The sequence below is a fragment of the Coregonus lavaretus genome, assembly GCF_964263955.1.
Source record: "Coregonus lavaretus genome assembly, chromosome: 13".
NCBI classification, from domain to species: Eukaryota; Metazoa; Chordata; class Actinopteri; order Salmoniformes; family Salmonidae; genus Coregonus; species Coregonus lavaretus.
Genome location: NC_140000.1, coordinates 17,041,511 through 17,063,714, shown reverse-complemented (window position 1 = coordinate 17,063,714; position 22,204 = coordinate 17,041,511). Strand labels below are relative to the sequence as shown.

General features: G+C 44.4%; 3 protein-coding genes across 3 annotated transcripts; 1 reads left to right on the top strand and 2 right to left on the bottom strand.

Moving 5' to 3' along the window:
- Positions 1 to 1,585: 1,585 nt before the first annotated feature.
- LOC311139940 (toll-like receptor 12) lies at positions 1,586 to 6,207 on the bottom strand (the record flags this gene model as incomplete). Its single annotated transcript, XM_084174938.1, has 6 exons — positions 1,586 to 1,685; positions 3,560 to 3,749; positions 3,848 to 4,206; positions 4,439 to 4,669; positions 5,094 to 5,243; positions 5,486 to 6,207. The coding sequence occupies 6 exons, from the start codon at positions 6,205 to 6,207 to the stop codon at positions 1,586 to 1,588; spliced, it is 1,752 nt and encodes a 583-aa protein (XP_084031064.1).
- Positions 6,208 to 6,220: 13 nt separating this feature from the next.
- LOC311139939 (toll-like receptor 11) lies at positions 6,221 to 7,311 on the bottom strand (the record flags this gene model as incomplete). The annotated part of the gene is made up of 2 exons (XM_084174937.1): positions 6,221 to 6,225; positions 6,393 to 7,311. 2 exons carry the CDS (start codon positions 7,309 to 7,311, stop codon positions 6,221 to 6,223), a joined length of 924 nt encoding a protein of 307 aa, XP_084031063.1.
- Positions 7,312 to 13,280: 5,969 nt separating this feature from the next.
- LOC311139430 (gamma-glutamylcyclotransferase-like) lies at positions 13,281 to 18,230 on the top strand. The gene is made up of 4 exons (XM_084174307.1): positions 13,281 to 13,521; positions 13,730 to 13,884; positions 17,499 to 17,631; positions 17,862 to 18,230. Exons 1-4 carry the CDS (start codon positions 13,306 to 13,308, stop codon positions 18,030 to 18,032), a joined length of 675 nt encoding a protein of 224 aa, XP_084030433.1. The 5' UTR covers positions 13,281 to 13,305; the 3' UTR covers positions 18,033 to 18,230.
- The last annotated feature ends 3,974 nt before the right edge of the window (positions 18,231 to 22,204 follow it).

Genomic DNA, 22,204 nt, shown 5'->3' with positions numbered 1-22,204 from the left:
ATGTTTAGGAACTCAGCTCCAGTTAGGATAATAGAAGTTTGCTTCAACAACTTCCATTGTCCTACCAAGAGTTGCTGAATATCTTCTTATCTCCAGTTTGCTCCACTGTTCATGCATCTTGGTTTGAAAGCGAGATAGCGACAGCATTTATTTTTCTCTAGGAACTCAAACCTGCCTAGAGAGATAACTGTGTTCAGTAACCCACTGGTTAGAGAAACCATCAAGTCCTGTGTGTAACATTACATCTATAAGTCCTCTTCAGGAATAGTTATTTAATGACAAATAACAATGATGATGATGATGATGATGATGACACTAGGCATCCCTCAGACTGTATAGGGATTGAATGTAGAATAAGATCATGTGTATTTGTACTACTTCGGTGGACAATAAAACATCCCCGGATGTTCTGTGTTGATCTGTATAGAGTGCACAATGGCGTTAAATCAGCCTCATTCAAGATAGCCTGGTCTCAGTTCTGTTCATGCTGTCTTTCCAACTCCTATGGGTCATTGGCATGACCACGTTGGCAAGACAGCACAGACAGATATGGGACCAGGCTACATTCAAGATCACTTCTTCTGTTAATCCTTAAATGTCTACTGATGCACCCGTCCGTCAATTTTAAGTAACATAATAAAAAATTCCCCATCAAAATACACCAATTTAAGCTAGAGATATCCGCCTATGTCGGCCTTCAACATCTGCGGTAGAAGATAGCCGAGCTACAGCGGTGTTTGTCAGACCATGAGACATCCCAAAAATCGATCTACTCACAAAAATGTCTGTAGCGTCCGAACGGTTTGGCCAACTAACCACTCTATGGAAAAATGAAACTCTCACGAACGCAATGGTGTTCTCCGTTTTGCTCTACGACCCCCACAAGTGTCACGGGACTCATCTGAAGGTTACCCATACAAATTAATGGAAGTATGGAGGTAGTTTTGTGGCAACTACAAAATACAAAATATTTCCTGAGCTTTCTTATGTCTCCTAGATATAGCACAGACACTTCAAAACCTGATGATACATTTTTTCACTGTCTTTTTTTGCCATTTATGAATGTTATTCAATGCGTTTCTATGGGCTACAGTAGTAAAGGCCAAATTCAATATTTTATCAAGTAATTTGTTGATATTTTTTTCATACCTAAAGGGGTCCTAAAATTCAAAATCAAATAGCTAAATGATCCATGGTATGAACATCTTAAAACTATGCAACGTTAGAAGAAGGCAAGAGAGAGAGACGGCACATTTTATTGAATCAAATAATAGCAATCAAAGCCATAAACCTCACTGTTTTTTGCCGCAAACATATTTTGAACGTTGGCTAGTCTGTGTACTGTATATATGATTGAAGGTCTTTGTCTCCCTCTGCTGTTGATATCCACACAGTTCATACAAAGTTCATTGGAAGCGGAATACCACTGTCTAGATATGTACACAAAAAAGGTGCTCTCTAAAACCTTAAAGAGTTATTTGGATCGTCTCTGTAGGATAACCCTTTATGGTTCCAGGTAGAACCTTTTCACCCAACAAAGACCCCTTTTAGAACCATTTTTAAAAGAGTGTAGTACTGTTTGTGGTCACTGTCCAGGGTGTGGTTCAGGAGGGACCAGTTTGGTCCACAGACGGTCCCAGAAGGCAGGCTGCATGGCCAGGTCCCGGGGCCAGTCCAGGTAGGTCCTGGGGATCACAATAATAACTGATTATTTGACTTAAAGTATAAAGTGCTTTTATCACACCCAAGGCATTATACAACACATGAAAGACAACATACTCTAAAGTCATAATGAAGATACTGTATATGAGTGAAATATAATTTAGAAGACAAGCCTTCAGGTCTTCACATAAAGTTCCTCAACACATGAGGTCACAAAAAATATACAGTGCATTCGGAAAGTATTCAGACTCCTTCACTTTTCCCACATTTTGCTACGTTACAGCCTTATTCTAAAATGGATGAAATCATTTCCCCCCTCATCAATCTACAAATACCCCATAATGACAAAGCAAAAACTGTTTTTTTGAAATGTTTGCAAATGTATATATAAAAAAAAAACGGAAATATCACATTTACATAAGTAATCAGACCTTTTACTCAGTACTTTGTTGAAGCACCTTTGGCAGCGATTACAGCCTCAAGTCTTCTTGGGTATGACACTACAAGCTTGGCACACCTGTATTTGGGGAGTTTCTCCCATTCTTCTCTGCAGATCCTCTCAAGCTCTGTCAGGTTGGATGGGGAGCGTCGCTGCTCAACTATTTTCAGGTCTCTCCAAAGATGTTAGATCGGGTTCAAGTCCGGGCTTTGGCTGGGCCACTCAAGGACATTCAGAGACTTGTCCCGAAGCCAGTCCTGCGTTGTATTGACTGTGTGCTTAGGGTCGTTGTCCTGTTGGAAGGTGAACCTTCACCCCAATCTGAGGTCCTGAGCGCTCTGGAGCAGGTTTTATCAAGGATCTTTCTGTACTTTGCTCCGTTCATCTTTACCTCGATCCTGACTAGTCTCCCAGTCCCTGCCTCTGAAAAACATCCCCACAGCATAATGCTGCCACCACCATGCTTCACCGTAGGGATGATGTCAGGTGCCAGACGTGACGCTTGGCATTCAGGCCAAAGAGTTCAATCTTGGTTTCATCAGACCAGAGAATTTTGTTTGTCATGGTCTGAGAGTCCTTCAGGTGCTTTTTGGTAAACTCCAAGCATGCTGTCATGTGCCTTTCATTGAGAAGTGGCTTCCGTCTGGCCACTCTACCATAAAGGCCTGATTGGTGAAGTGCTGCAGAGAGGGTTGTCCTTCTGGAAGGTTCTCCCATCTCCACAGAGGAACTCTTGAGCTCTGTCAGCGTGACCATCGGGTTCTTGGTCACCTCCCTGACCATGGCCCTTCTCCCCCGATTGCTCAGTTTGGCCGGGCGGCCAGCTCTAGGACGAGTCTCGGTAGTTCCAAACTTCTTCCATTTAAGAATGATGGAGGCTACTGTGTTCTTGGGGACTTTCAATGCTGGATAATTTTTTTACCCTTCCCCAGATATGTGCCTCGACACAATCCTGTCTCTGAGCTCTACGGACAATTCCTTGGTTTTTGTCTTGGTTTTTGCACTGACATGCACCGTCAGTGTGGGACCTTATAAAGACAAGTGTGTGCCTTTCCAAATCATGTCCAATCAATTTAATTTACCACAGGTGGACTCCAATCAAGTTGTAGAATAAACATCTCAAGGATGATCAATGGAAACATGATACACCTGAGCTCAATTTCGAGTCTCATTGCAAAGGGTCTGAATACTTATGTAAATAAGGTATTTCTGTTTTTTATTTTTAATACATTTGCAGACATTTCTAAAAACCTGTTTTCACTTTGTCATTATGGGGTATTGTGTGTAGATGTATTTAATCCTTTTTAGAATGAGGCAGTAAGGTAACAAAATGTGGAAAAAGTCAAGTGATCTGATTACTTTCCGAATGCACTGTATGTTTTCTCAAGGATGTTTCCTAGTTAAATAAATGATCATGAGTGTAGTTCACAGAACCACCTCTCCACATACTGTACGTACCTGGTCTTGACCAGCCTGGCCAGGCGGTGGTGGGAAGACAGCTGACGAGGGGGGATGTCCTCCAGGAAGACCAAGATAAGGATGTCCCTTTGCTCCACCAGCAGACGGAGGGTGGCCAGCCGCAGCTCCAGGGAGCACCAGTTACTGCGCAGGTAGTTACGACTCACCACACACACGGTGTAGCGGCTGCCTGGAACCAGACCAATAAGAAGGATCATTAGATGGTGATGCCATAGGCTTGGCATTTTGAACCAGTGCGTCCGTATTCTAGTAGTCCAGGATACCTACCGTAGAGGCTGTCTGTGATGTTGCCCACAATGTCCTTCCCCAACTGGAAATCCCTGCTGTGCAGACATAGACACAGGAAGGGAGGCCCCCTCTGCTCCAGGCCTGGAAGCAGCTGCTCCACCACCCAGCGCTCGTCTCTCCCACTGTACGACACAAAGGCATCATAGAGGTAGCGCCCCCTGGGGTTGGGCCTCCGTACAGCCTCCTCCAGCCAGCCGCGGATGATGTGGCAGAAGGCCAGCAAGTATTCCCGAGCCAGCTGATGGAGCAGCACCACCAGCATGAAGAGGAGCAGGCCCAGCGAGGTGCAGAGGAACAGGACAAAGCCCACGTCCAGGGAACAGTTAGCTGCTGAGTACCTGAGATGGACGGCGCAATGATGGTAACAAAGACATCCCTTGACACTTAGAATACTCATATTATTGACGCCATCAATAGAGAAAGCTTTTAAAACAGGTTGTGGCTGTACATCCAGGCCTAGATGACAAGTCTAAATGCTAAACGGCCATGCTGGTGTTCTAGGTATGTGTTGCCTCTATGGTTGTACAATAAATGGTATACTCCTCATTATCAGTACATCTTTCTTCTTACCTGGCAAAGTTCTGGATTCCATTCTCGTTTTTACATGTCACATCTGCTTCCCCAGGGTGATAAAAGACGACCTGGACATGTGGCTGTCTCTCGGCCCAGGCGATCAGCCAGGCATTGTCACAGCTGCAGTCCAGGCGAAAACTGTAGAGTAGCAGGTACCTCAGGTTGGTCAGCGGCTCTGGGAAGCTCTCCAACACACTGAACTCCTCTGGGATGTGGACTGACATCTGCCTGAGGAGAAGGCAGAAAACAGTTCACTCTTAGGGCGCAAACGGAGGCCAGCTTGCACGCTAGTTGTAGCTCGTAATGCCGGAGTCTTGTCTTGTGGTGGTAAATCCAGACCACTAATGGCCCCTTGTGGCATCCCACTGGGCAAAAACTGGTTGAATCAAAGTTCTTTCCAATGTTGGAAAACTGATTGGATTTGCAAAAAGTAATCAACGTAAGGGCATTTTGTATTTTTTTTTCACCCAACTTTTACCCTCAATCCAATGACATGGTGACATATGTTGTTTACTTCACGTTGAATTCACGGTTAGTTGACAGCTCAACTAAATGTAAATCAAAACTAGACATTGAACTGACGTCTGTGCTCAGTGGGATGGGTTCAAACCCTGCCTGCACCTTCATATGGGTGGGTGTTTCTATTATCTACCTGAGGGAATGCAGGTCTCTACTCATCTCCTCCTCCAGACTGAGGATCCTGCAGGTGATCAGGTTCAGGGTCTCCAGCTTGGTGAGGTTGTGGAACATAATGGCCAGCCCTGGCTGCCGGTAGAGTTCCACTCCCTTTAGCATCAGATACCTACAGTTGGATTATAATCAATTACCTTGTAAGTGCACTTCTGAAATAATCTGTCATACTTCTTCTTATTCTTTAGACCACTACTGCTCTTAAACCCCATTCATACTTTAAAAAAACGCAGGCAGGCCAGACTTGGATGGCTTGCATACAGTACAGCTTTAAAATCTAATTTATAGTATACTTTTGAAACTATACAGCTGTTTGTCCTCACTCGACCGTTAAGTAAATGGATAAATAGATACCTCAGCTCCACAAGTGTGTTCAGGTCAGTCATGTCCACAAATTCGGCTGACAGCACAAACATGAAGCCAAAGTACTGGAGGGAGGTGAAGTATCTTGCGGCAAAATGAGACCCACACAGGAGGCATTCTGTTATGGCTGTGAGGCTGACGACGGACTGGAAAAACGGTCTCCAGCAGTCCTGGAAGGATACAGTTGTGGCACTGAGCTGAAGGGAAATCCCTGGTTTTGGGGTGCTGTTGCTGCCGATGATGATGTTGAGGGTGTACCACATGGAAGAAATGTTAATTTGCATTAACCCTTGAGGGAAGACACCAAATATGTGTGTCAGATTCACACTCACGCTACTCTCCAATTCACTAGGCAAAGGTTGAAAGTCCCCTAAACATACGTGCTTCAACGAAGTGAGGTGGATGAAGGCAAATGCTTCAATTGTTTCAAGTGGGTTTTGTTCCAGAATTAGGGTCTCCAAGCCATGCAGGCCAAAGAAACTGTTCTCTGTTATCTGAGAGATCTTGTTATTCTGTAGGTCTAGGAACCTCAATTTAGCTAGTTCCTTAAATGTAAAGTCTGCAACAGTGGTAATCTGATTTCCTGACAAAATCAGCTGTTCCAGATTCTTCAAGCAACCAAACTGCTCTGAGGAAATGTTTGTGATGTGAAAGCCAAACAGCCACAGTTTTTTCAGCCACAGAACGGGACCCTTTTGAGTGTCACAAACCATACTGATTTCAACTTCAGCCTTAGAGAACGTAAAGAAAACACCCATATCAACAAGATTCTTCAAATAATGGATCAAACTTAAGTTAATTGCATCACGTTCATGTTCATAATAATTGAAATGAATCTTCTTTATCCCCTGGCAGTTTCTCACAGCAGATGTGGTGTTGTTCCAGAATTTATCATTACTTACATCAATTTCTTCGATTGAGAGTTTGAATACTGTTTCACAAACTGACTCAAAGGAAATACATTTGTTGTTAAAAACAAACGCCTGTAGTCTTCTGATGCCAGACTGCAGAAGCTGTGTCTGTGGCTCATCAACTATGGACACAGAGAGATCTGTGATGTTTTCAAAGCATTTGAATGCTCCTTTTTCTAAGTGATGAGCATTAGGGAATGAAAACTTCACCTCTTGAAGACGATAGAAAGGAGGAAGCTCAAGAACAGCTCCTTTGGTGTCACAGCAGTTTGGGGCTCTCAAAGTGACTATATCCTCTGACTTAAATGTCAGGCTTGTTATTGACTGTGACATATTAACTATCCTGCATAGCAAATCAGATAGCTCATGTGTACAACATCTGTTGACTGTGAGTTTCTTCAAAAGGGGGATCCCTCCAAATACGTCCAGTGCCATCACAGAAAGCATGCAATCCTCAATGGAAAGTTCCTCCAGATTAGTCAGGTCAGTGAAAGTGTTGGATAGAAGCGATGCATTGTTACACTGTATCATTCTCTTACAGTTCAGAGAGAGTGTCTTTACACTGGACAGTCCCTTGAAGGTGCCATGGAGAATCGTGGGTAGAAAGCCCCGTAGGTGAAGTCTCTCAAGAGCATAGAATCGAGAGAGAGCGCCAGATTGCATTACGTATCCACTCCTGATCTCGAGACAGAGGGTCTGGTAGTTTGACGGAACAACAGAGAGGTTGACTTTGAGGTCACATATATCCCAGCAACTGGCAGTGAAGCCGATCATGCTTGGGCAGTTAGCATGAATGTACATCCAGTAATTCACTTTCTCATAGAGGATGCATTTGTTACTCAACCAACCCCAGGAACCAAAGATCCAAAATGCAAATAGTCCCAATTGAACACAGTCCAGGCTCATCTTTCTTGTGAAGTAGCCCAGAGACACTGGTCAGTTAGAATGACTTGATGATTGTGCTGCAGTTTGAGTATATATTACTGTCTGTGGAATCTGTTTTTGGTCTGTTTTTTTACTGGCTTTGACAGATAGAGAGAGGCTGTTGCACACAGATAAGGTTGTTGTTGCTCACCTCTTTCTAACTTCCCTTTCCACAAAATACTTATAAGAGAACTTGTGGGGAGCATGGTTTGTATCTTTAAAATTAGATTATCAAATTTAGCACTGATGGTAGAAGAAACATGTAATGCATTAATGCATACACTAAATTGCTACATTGGATGGACATACTATAGAGCAAGTCAAAATGTCAAAATATTTGGGAGTGTGGGTGGATGACTGTCACGCCCTGGCTCTGTGGACTCTTTAATGTTGAGCCAGGGTGTTAGTTCCTATGTTTAGTTGTTCTATGTGTTTATTATAGATCGTTTAGATCTATGTTGGCCAGGGTGGTTCCCAATCAGAGGCAGCTGATTCTCGTTGTCTCTGATTGGGAACCATACTTAGGCAGCCTGTTTTGCACAGTTAATTGTGGGATCTTGTTCTGTATAGGTTTGTGTTGGTGAACCTTTAGACTTCACGTATCGTTTTGTTGTTTTGTTCATGTTGTAAAGTACTCATTAAAAGATGTACGCCTATCACGCTGCGCCTTGGTCCGGTTCCTATAACGATCGTGACAGAAGATCCCACCGAAATAGGACCAAGCAGCGTGTGCAGGAGCAAACGCCGGGTATGGAACAGGAGGTTACTCTGGTAGATGTCCTCCTCGGTTGGGGGAGAATCGAAGAGGAGGAGGCCGTCCGCTACCGGAGGGCGATGAGGGAGGATGCCCAGGCAGGAGAGGAGAAGCGGCGCCAACCGGGCTGTCGTCGGACAGGCGAGAGGCAACCCCAAGTAATTTTTTTTGGGGGGGCACACGGCATGGACGACGGGGCTGCTGGAGGCAGCTACAGGGCGAGTTTGCGGACTAGGAGAGGAGGCCACCAGGTTACGGGGGCCATTGGTCATGAGGGGGAAGGAGAGTGTAGAGGCACGGCGAGAGGTACTGGGGTGTGTTACCAGTCCGGTCCGGCCGTTCCTGATCCCCGCACAAGGCCAGTGGTGTGTGTTCCCAGTACGGTCCGGCCTGTTCCTGTCCCTCGCACCAAGCCTGTGGTGCGCGTCGCCAGCCCGGCCCGGCCTGTTCCTGCTCCTCGCACCAAGCCTGTGGTGCGCGTCGCCAGCCCGGCCCGGCCCGGCCCGTTCCTGCTCCCCGCACCAAGCCAGTGGTGCGCGTCGCCAGCCCGGTCCGGCCCGTTCCTGCTCCCCGCACCAAGCCAGTGGTGCGCGTCGTCAGCCCGGTCCGGCCCGTACCTGCTCCCCGCACCAAGCCAGTGGTGCGCGTCGCCAGCCCGGTCCGGCCCGTTCCTGCTCCCCGCACCAAGCCAGTGGTGCGCGTCGTCAGCCCGGTCCGGCCCGTTCCTGCTCCCCGCACCAAGCCAGTGGTGCGTGTCGCCAGCCCGGTCCGGCCCGTTCCTGCTCCCCGCACCAAGCCAGTGGTGCGCGTCGCCAGCCCGGTCCGGCCCGTATCTGCTCCCTGCACCAAGCGAGTGGTGCGCGTCACCAGCCCGGTCCGGCCCATTCCTGCTCCCCGCAACAAGCCAGTGGTGCGCGTCGCCAGCCCGGCCCGGCCCGTTCCTGCTCCCCGCACCAAGCCAGTGGTGCGCGTCGCCAGCCCGGTCCGGCCCGTTCCTGCTCCCCGCACCAAGCCAGTGGTGCGCGTCATCAGCCCGGTCCGGCCCGTTCCTGCTCCCCGCACCAAGCCAGTGGTGCGCGTCGCCAGCCCGGTCCGGCCCGTACCTGCTCCCCGCACCAAGCCAGTGGTGCGCGTCATCAGCCCGGTCGGGCCCATTCCTGCTCCCCGCACCAAGCCAGTGGTGCGCGTCGTCAGCCCGGTCCGGTCCGTTCCCGCTCCCCGCACCAAGCCAGTGGTGCGCATCGTCAGTCCAGCACGGTCCGTGCCTGTTCCACCTGTGCCTGGTCCGGCACCGGTCAGCTGCTCCACGCCGAAGCCAGAGCAAAGAGAGAGAGTGGTGGTCACGCCCGGAGCCGGATCCACCCGGCCCCTCCCCTGTGGTGTTTGGTTGGCGTGGTCGCAGTCCGCGCCTTTGGGGGGGGGGGGGGTACTGTCACGCCCTGGCTCTGGGGACTCTTTAATGTTGAGCCAGGGTGTTAGTTCCTATGTTTAGTTGTTCTATGTATTTATTCTAGATCGTTTAGATCTATGTTGGCCAGGGTGGTTCCCAATCAGAGGCAGCTGATTCTCGTTGTCTCTGATTGGGAACCATACTTAGGCAGCCTGTTTTGCACAGTTGATTGTGGGATCTTGTTCTGTATAGGTTTGTGTTGGTGAACCTTTAGACTTCACGTATCGTTTTGTTGTTTTGTTCATGTTGTAAAGTACTCATTAAAAGATGTACGCCTATCACGCTGCGCCTTGGTCCGGTTCCTATAACGATCGTGACAATGACAAGCTGAGCTTCACTGTTCATGTGGAGAACTTGATAAGGAAGCTCAAGCTGAGAATAGGTTTTTATTACCAGCATAAGGCTTGTTTTTCACTGGAGGCCAGGAAGGAGCTGGTACAATGTACATTACTGGTGGTTTTAGATTTTAGTGATGTTATATACAGTGAGGGAAAAAAGTATTTGATCCCCTGCTGATTTTGTACGTTTGCCCATTGACAAAGACATGATCAGTCTATAATTTTAATGGTAGGTTTATTTGAACAGTGAGAGACAGAATAACAACAACAAACATCCAGAAAAATGCATGTCAAAAATGTTATAAATTGATTTGCATTTTAATGAGGGAAATAAGTATTTGACCCCTCTGCAAAACATGACTTACTACTTGGTGGCAAAACCCTTGTTGGAAATCACAGAGGTCAGACGTTTCTTGTAGTTGGCCACCAGGTTTGCACACATCTCAGGAGGGATTTTGTCCCACTCCTCTTTGCAGATCTTCTCCAAGTCATTAAGGTTTCGAGCCTGACGTTTGGCAACTCGAACCTTCAGCTCCCTCCACATATTTTCTATGTGATTAAGGTCTGGAGACTGGCTAGGCCACTCCAGGATTTTAATGTGCATCTTCTTGAGCCACTCCTTTGTTGCCTTGGCTGTGTGTTTTGGGTCATTGTCATGCTGGAATATCCATCCACGACCAATTTTCAATGCCCTGGCTGAGGGAAGGAAGTTCTCACCCAAGATTTGACGGTACATGGCCCCGTCCATCGTCCCTTTGATGCGGTGAAGTTGTTCTGTCCCCTTAGCAGAAAAACACCACCAAAGCATAATGTTTCCACCTCCATGTTTGAATGTGGGGATGGTGTTCTTGGAGTCATAAGCAGCATTCCTCCTCCTCCAAACACGGCGAGTTGAGTTGATGCCAAAGAGCTCGATTTTGGTCTCATCTGACCACAACACTTTCACCCAGTTCTCCTCTGAATCATTCAGATGTTCATTGGCAAACTTCAGACGGGCCTGTATATGTGCTTTCTTGAGCAGGGGGACCTTGCGGGCGCTGCAGGATTTCAGTCCTTCATGGCGTAGTTTGTTACCAATTGTTTTCTTGGTGACTATGGTCCCAGCTGCATTGAGATCATTGACAAGATCCTCCCGTGTAGTTCTGGGTTGATTCCTCACCGTTCTCATGATCATTGCAACTCCACGAGGTGAGATCTTGCATGGTGCCCCAGGCCGAGGGAGTTTGACAGTTATTTTGTGTTTCTTCCATTTGCAAATAATCGCACCAATTGTTGTCACCTTCTCACCAAGCTGCTTGGCGACGGTCTTGTAGCCCATTCCAGCCTTGTGTAGGTCTACAATCTTGTCCCTGACATTCTTGGAGAGCTCTTTGGTCTTGGCCATGGTGGAGATTTTGGAATCTGATTGATTGATTGCTTCTGTGGACAGGTGTCTCCCTTTAAGAGTGTGTTCCTAATCTCAGCTCATTACCTGTATAAAAGACACCTGGGAGCCAGAAATCTTTCTGATTGAGAGGGGGTCAAATACTTATTTCCCTCATTAAAATGCAAATCAATTTATAACATTTTTTACATGCGTTTTTCTGGATTTTCTTGTTGTTATTCTGTCTCTCACTGTTCAAATGAACCTACCATTAAAATTATAGACTGATCCTTTCTTTGTCAGTGGGCAAACGTACAAAATCAGCAGGCCTCATCCACTACCCTGAGAGCACTTGATTCAGTATATCATGCGGCCCTCAGATTCATTACCAATCAAAAACGTCTAACACATCATTGTGATCTCTACAGCGCCGTTGGCTGGTCGTCATTGACCTTGCGTAGACTTAAACACTGGTATGCACTGATTTATATGCTCTGTTCTTTTTTAATCAGGTCAGTAAATAAATATCAATTACCGTGCCATTCTCATTTGCTTTAAACAGTACCAAGAATTAGAACAGTGCATGGTAGAAATAGTTTTAGTTACTCAGCTCCGTGATCCTGGAATTCTCTCCTGAACATTTTAAAATGTAATGATCTAGTCACGTTGGTGGAGTTTAAACACTTGATCGATGTAGAAATCATAGAAGAGTTGAATTGTCTTTAGGACAGCTGTTTCTTAGTTATGACATTTCTTTACGTAATATGTAATTGTTGTACTGTATGTGTGTCTATAGTTTTGTTCAATGTTGTGTTAGTGTATGTAAGTAGTTTTGTCTGAAACTTTGTTCCCCCTGCTGCTGTTGGACCAGGTCTCTCTTGAAAAAGAGATGTTATCTCAATGAGAAAAACCTGTATAAATAAAGGCAAAAAAGTAAATAAATATGTGTTGCACAAATCACATACAATAATTTGTATATTGGTGTAATATAACTTTAGGATCCTTTTGGAAGTGAAACGTGTATAGTATTGGAAAATATAATAATTATTTAACAGAAACCTAATCTCCTAATCTTACTTCTTAACTTTAATCTTAAAGCCACAATTCACTGAATGCTTCTATTGAGAAAGGATTTACAGGGGGCTGTTGCTATGCCGCAAGAAGGTCTGGTTTCGACAGTGGTGGAAAAAGTACCCAATTGTCATACTTGAGTAAAAGTAAAAATACCTTAATAGAAAATGACTCAAGTAAAAGTGAAAGTCACCCAGTAAAATACTACTTGAGCAAAAGTCTAAAAGCGTTTGGTTTTAAATACACTTAGTATCAAAAGTAAATGTAATTGCTAAAATGTACTTAAGTATAAATCATTTCAAATTCCTTATATTATGCAAACCAGACGGCACAATTTTCTTGTTTTGTAAATTACGGATAGCCAGGGGCACTCTCCAACACTCAGACATAATTTACAAACAAAGCATTTGTGTTTAGTGAGTGTGCCAGATCAGATGCAGTAGGGATTACCAGGGATTTTCTCTTCAAGTGCATTGGACCATTTTCCTGTCCTGCTAAACATTCAAAATGTAACAAGTACTTTTGGGTGTCAGGGAAAATGTATGGAGTAGAAAGTACATTATTTTCTTCAGGAATGTAGTGGAGTAAAAGTTGTCAAAAATATGAATAGTAAAGTAAAGTACAGACACCCCCCAAAAACTACTTAAGTAGTACTTTAAAGTATTTTTACTTAAGTACTTTACACCACTGGGTTTCAAGTGGCACTATGGCCACACTAGTTTAAATTGCATTCATTTATTATAAAAACCCCTCTCTCATTTTACCTAGAATGGATACTATGTTTTGTTATAATAACTGAATCATGTTAGTAATTAAATAAAAAAGAAGGATAATCAAATCAACTAAAGGGGACAGGGTGTTCTGTCGTCCATGCATACCACTCCTCGTTTAGCGCTCAGCCAATCAGCGCACCGTACTGTAGGTGAGCCCTCTCTCTAGGGAAATACAACATTTTCAACTGGTAAACACATCATACTCACCATCACATATCGGATAGACCATGTCGTACCTTACTTACACGATTTTACTTGCACTGCTCCATCAACAAATTGCGTCAAAAGCGGTTCCTGACACCGCTGAAAATAATGGAACAAGTGTTTCAAACACATCCGTGACGGACCACTTTATGTATTTCGCCTATGGCAGTAATCTGCTGAAGGAACGACTGCAGCTGAAGAATCCGTCGGCGGTTTTTGTTACAACAGGCAGTTTGAAGGTAGGCTTCAATGCATATGTTTTGTTGTGAAGATGCTGAGAAGTTGGCACTAAGCGTTGTATGTTGGCACCGGAGTTTTCATTTGCCATAATACGTGTGCAAGCTATTAATTAAGCCGTTAGCAATGCTTTAACAAATAATTGTGATTAGGCTACATACGTGTGATTATGAAGTGACTTTATATGCTCTTGAATATTCTACTTGGCAGGATCATGTGATACAATTTGGATACTGGAAGAAAGAGTTATTAAACAACACCAACTCTTGGCATGGTGGTGTTGCTACTATCAAGGAGTCCAAGGGAGATGTGGTCTGGGGAGTGGTCTGGAAGATGGACAAGGACAACCGCATCAGTTTAGATAGGTGGGTGGCTCATTTACAGTGTTATAAGCCTATCACTATGGGGTACAGTTTGTGAAGTTGAACAGCCAAGAACAGTAATTTTTGCTGAGGTGATGTCCTAGGACCTATAGTGGGATATTTCACATTTACATATTTGCCCTGAAGGCTGAAGCCATGGAAATAAGCCCCTTGTTCTCCTAGTTCTTTTCCCTCAAGCAGGTCCTAATAAAATTATGGTTCCAGTGGAAAAAGTGAAACAACTGATTGAACGTACAGTACAGTTGAAGTCGGAAGTTTACATACACTTAGGTTGGAGTCATTAAAACTCGTTTTTCAACCACTCCACACATTTCTTGTTAACAAACTATAGTTTTGGCAAGTCGGTTAGGACATCTACTTTGTGCATGACACAAGTAATTTTTACAACAATTGTTTACAAACAGATTATTTCACTTATAATTCACTTTATCGCAATTCCAGTGGGTTAGAAGTTTATATACACTAAGTTGACTGTGCCTTTAAACAGCTTGGAAAATTCCAGAAAATGATGTCATGGCTTTAGAAGTTTCTGATCTGATCTGATTTTTTCTGACATCATTTGAGTCAATTGGAGGTGTACCTGTGGATGTATTTCAAGGCCTACCTTCAAACTCAGTGCCTCTTTGCTTGACATCATTGGAAAATCAAAAGAAATCAGCCAAGACCTCAGAAAGAAAATTGTAGACCTCCACAAGTCTGGTTCATCCTTGGGAGCAATTTCCAAACGCCTGAAGATACCACGTTCATCTGTACAAACAATAGTACGCAAGTACAGTGGGGGAAAAAAGTATTTAGTCAGCCACCAATTGTGCAAGTTCTCCCACTTAAAAAGATGAGAGAGGCCTGTAATTTTCATCATAGGTACACGTCAACTATGACAGACAAATTGAGAAAAGAAAATCCAGAAAATCACATTGTAGGATTTTTTATGAATTTATTTGCAAATTATGGTGGAAAATAAGTATTTGGTCACCTACAAACAAGCAAGATTTCTGGCTCTCACAGACCTGTAACTTCTTCTTTAAGAGGCTCCTCTGTCCTCCACTCGTTACCTGTATTAATGACACCTGTTTGAACTTGTTATCAGTATAAAAGACACCTGTCCACAACCTCAAACAGTCACACTCCAAACTCCACTATGGCCAAGACCAAAGAGCTGTCAAAGGACACCAGAAACAAAATTGTAGACCTGCACCAGGCTGGGAAGACTGAATCTGCAATAGGTAAGCAGCTTGGTTTGAAGAAATCAACTGTGGGAGCAATTATTAGGAAATGGAAGACATACAAGACCACTGATAATCTCCCTCGATCTGGGGCTCCACGCAAGATCTCACCCCGTGGGGTCAAAATGATCACAAGAACGGTGAGCAAAAATCCCAGAACCACACGGGGGGACCTAGTGAATGACCTGCAGAGAGCTGGGACCAAAGTAACAAAGCCTACCATCAGTAACACACTACGCCGCCAGGGACTCAAATCCTGCAGTGCTAGACGTGTCCCCCTGCTTAAGCCAGTACATGTCCAGGCCCGTCTGAAGTTTGCTAGAGTGCATCCAGAAGAGGATTGGGAGAATGTCATATGGTCAGATGAAACAAAATATAACTTTTTGGTAAAAACTCAACTCGTCGTGTTTGGAGGACAAAGAATGCTGAGTTGCATCCAAAGAACACCATACCTACTGTGAAGCTTGGGAGTGAAAACATCATACTTTGGGGCTGTTTTTCTGCAAAGGGGCCAGGACGACTGATCCGTGTAAAGGAAAGAATGAATGGGGCCATGTATCGTGAGATTTTGAGTGAAAACCTCCTTCCATCAGCAAGGGCATTGAAGATGAAACGTGGCTGGGTCTTTCAGCATGACAATGATCCCAAACACACCGCCCGGGCAACGAAGGAGTGGCTTCGTAAGAAGCATTTCAAGGTCCTGGAGTCTCCAGATCTCAACCCCATAGAAAATCTTTGGAGGGAGTTGAAAGTCCGTGTTGCCCAGCGACAGCCCCAAAACATCACTGCTCTAGAGGAGATCTGCATGGAGGAATGGACCAAAATACCAGCAACAGTGTGTGAAAACCTTGTGAAGACTTACAGAAAACGTTTGACCTGTGTCATTGCCAACAAAGGGTATATAACAAAGTATTGAGAAACTTTTGTTATTGACCAAATACTTATTTTCCACCATAATTTGCAAATAAATTAATAAAAAATCCTACAATGTGATTTTCTGGATTTTTTTCTTCTCATTTTGTCTGTCATAGTTGACGTGTACCTATGATGAAAATTACAGGCCTCTCTCATCTTTTTAAGTGGGAGAACTTGCACAATTGGTGGCTGACTAAATACTTTTTTTCCCCACTGTATAAACACCATGGGACCACGCAGCCATCATACCGCTCAGAAAGGAGACACGTTCTGTCTCCTAGAGATGAACGTACTTTGGTGCGAAAAGTGCAAATCAATCCCAGAACAACAGCAAAGGACCTTCTGAAGATGCTGAAGGAAACGGGTACAAAAGTATCTATATCCACAGTAAAAAAGAGCCCTATATCAACATAACCTGAAAGGCCGCTCAGCAAGGAAGAACCCACTGCCCCAAAACCGCCATAAAAAAGCCAGACTACGGTTTGCAACTGCACATTGGGACAAAGATTGTACTTTTTGGAGAAATGTCCTCTGGTCTGATGAAATAAAAATAGAACTGTTTGGCCATAATGACCATCGTTATGTTTGGAGGAAAAAGGGGGTTGCTTGCAAGCCGAAGAACACCATCCCAACCGTGAAGCACAGGGGTGGCAGCATCATGCTGTGGGGGTGCTTTGCTGCAGGAGGGACTGGTGCACTTCACAAAATAGATGGCATCATGTGGAAGGAAAATGATGTGGATATATTGAAGCAACATCTCAAGACATCAGTCAGGAAGTTAAAGCTTGGTCGCAAATGGGTCTTCCAAATGGACAATGACCCCAAGCATCCTTCCAAAGCTGTGGCAAAATGGCTTAAGGACAACAAAGTCAAGGTATTGGAGTGGCCATCACAAAGCCCTGACCTCAATCCTATAGAAAATGTGTGGGCAGAACTGAAAAAGCGTGTGCGAGCAAGGAGGCCGACAAACCTGACTCAGTTACACCAGCTCTGTCAGGAGGAATGGGCCAAAATTCACCCAACTCATTGTGGAAGGCAACCCGAAACATTTGACCCAAGTTAAACAATTGAAAGGCAATGCTACCAAATACTAATTGAGTGTATGTAAAATTCTGACCCACTGGGACTGTGATGAAATAAATAAAAGCTGAAATAAATCATTCTCTCTAATATTATTCTGACATTTCATATTCTTAAAATAAAGTGGTGATCCTGACTGACCTAAGACAGGGAATTTTTACTAGGATTAAATGTCAGGAATTGTGAAAAACTGAGTTTAAATGTATTTGGCTAAGGTGTATGTAAACTTCCGACTTCAACTGTATGTCTATGGCATTTATATATAACATTCTGGATTGTTTTACAGACTGTAGAGAATGGCATGAATTTGTAACTTCAGTCAACAGTATCTCCACAGGATTAACAACTTCTAACTGCCCTTAACTGTGTGTTTTTCAGGCAGGAAGGAGTGGGAATAGGATTCTACAGTCCACTAGACGTTACCATTAACACAGATGAGGGAGAGGTCCTCTGTCGAACCTACCAGATGAACAACTTCACAGCTCACCAGACCTCGCCTCCATACAAACAGGTAGGCTATATGTCTCTCAGTCTTTTGCTATAAAGCAGCTTAATCATACACAAAGAATGGTCGTTTTGATAGCCAGTTTGAAGGATGCCTCTATTGGCCATATCCAACTGCATGAACAATGACTATAGGTGTAAAAACAGGTGTACCTTTACAGGTGTAAAAGGTGTGTTATATTTAATAGCAAAATGGGTCATGTGTTATTAACAAAAACAACTAATTTTGTCCTGCAGGTTGTTTGTCTTGGAGCGAAACAAAACGGCTTACCTCTGGATTACATTAAGAAGCTGGAGGCAGTGGAAACCAATGGCTACAGCGGTCCGTCTATTTTAGATGACATCACCATATTGAAACCTGCTGGTAAAGGAAAAAGCCTGTTGATGGTACCAGAGGAAAGAAGATGAAAGAAAAATCACTTAATGTAACAACCTTTGGGTGAAATTGACATAAGACTCAGTGTCTAAGTTCAAATTTCCCTGTTGTACCCTTGTGCAACATAATCAGCTTAAGTAAAAATGCATTAGAACAAATAAAAAAAATTGGCACACTGGTATATATTCCCAAATGTTCAGTGTAAAATGTGAGCCAGTCATTTTAGATGCGATACCAAATAAAGGACAAATTAATGACAATGTCTGGCATAGCATTTTGTTTCACCAAAGTTTCTCTATTTTGCTTGGGAAGCGTGACACACACACAGACACTCACACACACACACACACACACACACTTACTTGATTGATTGGGTATAATGTCAGGGCCGGTTCCAGACATACAGTGCATTCGGAAAGTATTCAGACCCCTCATTTTGTTACGTTACAGCCTTATTCTAAAATTGATTAAATAGTTTTTTCCTCTCATCAATCTACACACAATACCCAATAATGACAATGCAAAAACAGGTTTGTAGAAATTTTTGCAAATGTATAAGTCCACCTGTGGTAAATGCAATTGATTGGACATGATTTGGAAGGAACACACCTGTTTATATAAGGTCCCACAGTTGACAGTGCATGTCAGAGCAAAAACCAAGCCATGAAGTCGAAGGAATTGTCCGTAGAGCTCCGAGACAGGATTGTGTCGCGGCACAGGTCTGGGGAAGGGTACCAAAATGTTTTTGCAGCATTGAAGTTTAAAACCACTAAGACTCTTCCTATAGCTGGCCACCCGGCCAAACTGAGCAATTGGGGGAAAAGGGCCTTGGTCAGGGAGGTGACCAAGAACCCAATGGTTACTCTGGCAGAGCTCCAGAGTTCCTCTGTGGAGATGGGAGAACCTTCCAGAAGGCAAACCATCTCTGCAGCACTCCACCAATCAGGCCTTTATGGTAGAGTGGCCAGATGGAAGCCACTCCTCAGTAAAGGCACATGACAGCACTCTTGGAGTTTGCCAAAAGGCACCTAAAGGACTCTCAGACCATAAGAAACAAGATTCTCTGGTCTGATGAAACCACGATTTAACTCTTTGGCCTGAATGCCAAGCGTCACGTCTGGAGGAAACCTGGCACCATCCCTACAGTGAACCATGGTGGTGGCAGCATCATGCTGTGGGGATGTTTTTCAGCGGCAGGGACTGGGAGACTAGTCAGGATTGAGGGAAAGACGAACGGAGCAAAGTACAGAGAGATCCTTGATGAAAACCTGCTCCAAAGCGCTCAGGACCTCAGACTGGGGCGAAGGTTCCCCTTCCAACAGGACAACGGCCCTAAGCACACAGCCAAGACAACGCAAGGGAGTGGCTTCGGTACAAGTCTCTGACTGTCCTTGAGTGGCCCAGCCAGAGCTCGGACTTGAATCTGATCTAACATCTCTGGAGAGACCTGAAAATAGCTGTGCAGCGACGCTCCCCATCCAACCTGGCAGAGCTTGAGAGGATCTGCAGAGAAGAATGGGAGAGACTCCCCAAATACAGGTGTGCCAAGCTTGTACTCAAGAAGACTCAAGGCTGTAATCGCTGCCAAAGGTGCTTCAACAAAGTACTGAGTAAAGGGTCTGAATACTTATGTAAATGTGATATTTCAGTATGAGGGGAAAAAACTATTTAATCAATTTTAGAATAAGGCTGTAACGTCACAAAATGTGAAAAAAGTCAAGGGGTCTGAATACTTTCCAAATACACTATATTCAACCCCTTTGCTATTGCAAGCCTAAATAATTTCAGGAGTAAAATGTTGCTCAACAAGTCACATAAGTTGCATGGACTGACTGTGTGCAATAATGGTATTTAACATGAGTTTTGAATGACTACCTCATCTCTGTATCCCACATACAGATAATTGTAAGGTCCCTCAGTCGAGCAGTGATTTTCAAACAGATTCAACCACAAAGATAAAGTACGTTTTCCAATGCCTCGCAAAGAAGGGCACCTATTGGTAAATGGGTATTAAAAAAAAGCAGACATTGAATATCCCTTTGAGCATGGTTATGTTATTAATTACGCTTTGGATGGTGTGTCAATACACCCAGTCCTTCCTAACTCAGTTGCTGGAGAGGAAGGAAACTGCTCAGGGATTTCACCATGAGGCCAATAGTGACTTTAAAACAGTTACAGAGTTTAATGGCTAGAAGAAAACTGAGGATGGATCAACAACTTTGCAGTTACTCCACAATACTAACCTAAATGATAGTGAAAAGAAGGAAGCCTGTACAGAATAAAAAAATATTCCAAAACATGCATCATGTAATACTGCAAAAAATGTGGCAAAGCATTTCACTTTTTGTCCTGAATACAAAGTGTTATGTTTGGGGCAAATCCAATACAACACATTACTGAGTACCACTCCATATTTTCAAGAATAGTGGTGGCTTTTTTCAGGATAAAAAAAGTAATGGAATGGAGCTAAGCACAGGCAACATTCTAGAGGTAAACCTGGTTCAGTCTGCTTTCCACCAGACACTGGGAGATAAATTCACCTTTCAGCAGGACAATAACATTTACATTTACGTCATTTAGCAGACGCTCTTATCCAGAGCGACTTACAAATTGGTGCATTCACCTTATAGCCAGTGGGATAACCACTTTACAATGTTTTTTTTTTTTGGGGGGGGGGGGTGGGGTGGGGTAAGGGGGAGGGGGGGGGGTAGAAGGATTACTTATCCTATCCCAGGTGTTCCTTAAAGAGGTGGGGTTTCAAATGTCTCCGGAAGGTGGTGAGTGACTCCGCTGTCCTGGCGTCGTGAGGGAGCTTGTTCCGCCATTGGGGTGCCAGAGCAGCGAACAGTTTTGACTGGGCTGAGCGGGAACTGTGCTTCAGCAGAGGTAGGGGAGCCAGCAGGCCAGAGGTGGATGAACGCAATGCCCTCATTTGGGTGTAGGGACTACTGATCAGAGCCTGAAGGTAAGGAGGTGCCGTTCCCCTCACAGCTCCGTAGGCAAGCACCATGGTCTTGTAGCAGATGCGAGCTTCAACTGGAAGCAGAGGAGCGGGGTGACGTGAGAGAACTTGGGAAGGTTGAACACCAGACGGGCTGCGGCATTCTGGATGAGTTGTAGGGGTTTAATGGCACAGGCAGGAGTAACCTAAAACACAAGGCCAAACCTACACTGGAGTTGCTTACCAAGAAGACAGTGAATGTTCCTGAGTGGCCGAGTTACAGTTTTGACTTAAATCTTCTTGAAAATCTATCTTGAAGAATTTTGAAAAGAGTAAATGGGCAAATGTTGGACAATTCAGGTGTGGAAAGTTCTTAGAGACTTACCCAGAAAGACTCACGGCTGTAATCGCTGCCAAAGGTGCTTCTACAAAGTATTGACTTGGGGGTGTGAATACTTATGTAAATGAGATATTTCTGTATTTCATTTTCAATAATTTTGCAAAGATTTCTAAAAACATGTTTTCACTTTGTCATTATGGGGCATTGTGTGTAGATGGGTGAGAAAAAAATCTAGTTCATCCATTTTGAATTCAGGCTGTAACACAACAAAATGTGGAATAAGTAAAGGGGAATGAACACTTTCTGAAGGCACATCCCCTCCCCTGTCCTTGAACAACTACATGAAATTCTTGGAATATTTGAAATACCTCAGCATGTCACCCCGCTCCTCCACACACTCCACTGACTTCCAGTTGAGGCTCGCATCTACTACAAGACCATGGTGCTTGCCTACGGAGCTGTGAGGGGAACGGCACCTCCTTACCTTCAGGCTCTGATCAGACCCTACACCTAAACGAGGGCACTACGTTCATCCACCTCTGGCCTGCTAGCTCTCCTACCTCTATGGAAGCACAGTTCCGGCTCAGCCCAGTCAAAGCTATTCGCTGCTCTGGCACCCCAATGATGGAACAAGCTCCCCCACGACGCCAGGACAGCGGAGTCACTGACCACCTTCCGGAGACACTTGAAACCCTACCTCTTTAAGGAATACCTGGAATAGTATAAAGTTATCCTTCTTCCCCCATCCCCCATTAAAAAAAAAAGTGGTTGTCCCACTGGCTATCATAAGTTGAATGCACCAATTTGTAAGTCGCTCTGGATAAGAGCATCTGCTAAATGATGTAAATGTAATGCGAAACAGTATAGTCTTACCCTGAAACAAAAAGAACAGTAAGTTGAGTTGTTCATGTATTCAATTTAAA

What these genes read in the sequence shown, in the direction of transcription:
- LOC311139430 (XM_084174307.1), top strand. Translation starts at nt 13,306, where the DNA reads ATGTCGTACCTTACTTACACGATTTTACTTGCACTGCTCCATCAACAA. An exon ending in TTACAACAGGCAGTTTGAAG is followed by an intron (nt 13,522 to 13,729) that starts GTAGGCTTCAAT and finishes TCTACTTGGCAG; the next exon opens with GATCATGTGATACAATTTGG. An exon ending in CCTCGCCTCCATACAAACAG is followed by an intron (nt 17,632 to 17,861) that starts GTAGGCTATATG and finishes TTTGTCCTGCAG; the next exon opens with GTTGTTTGTCTTGGAGCGAA.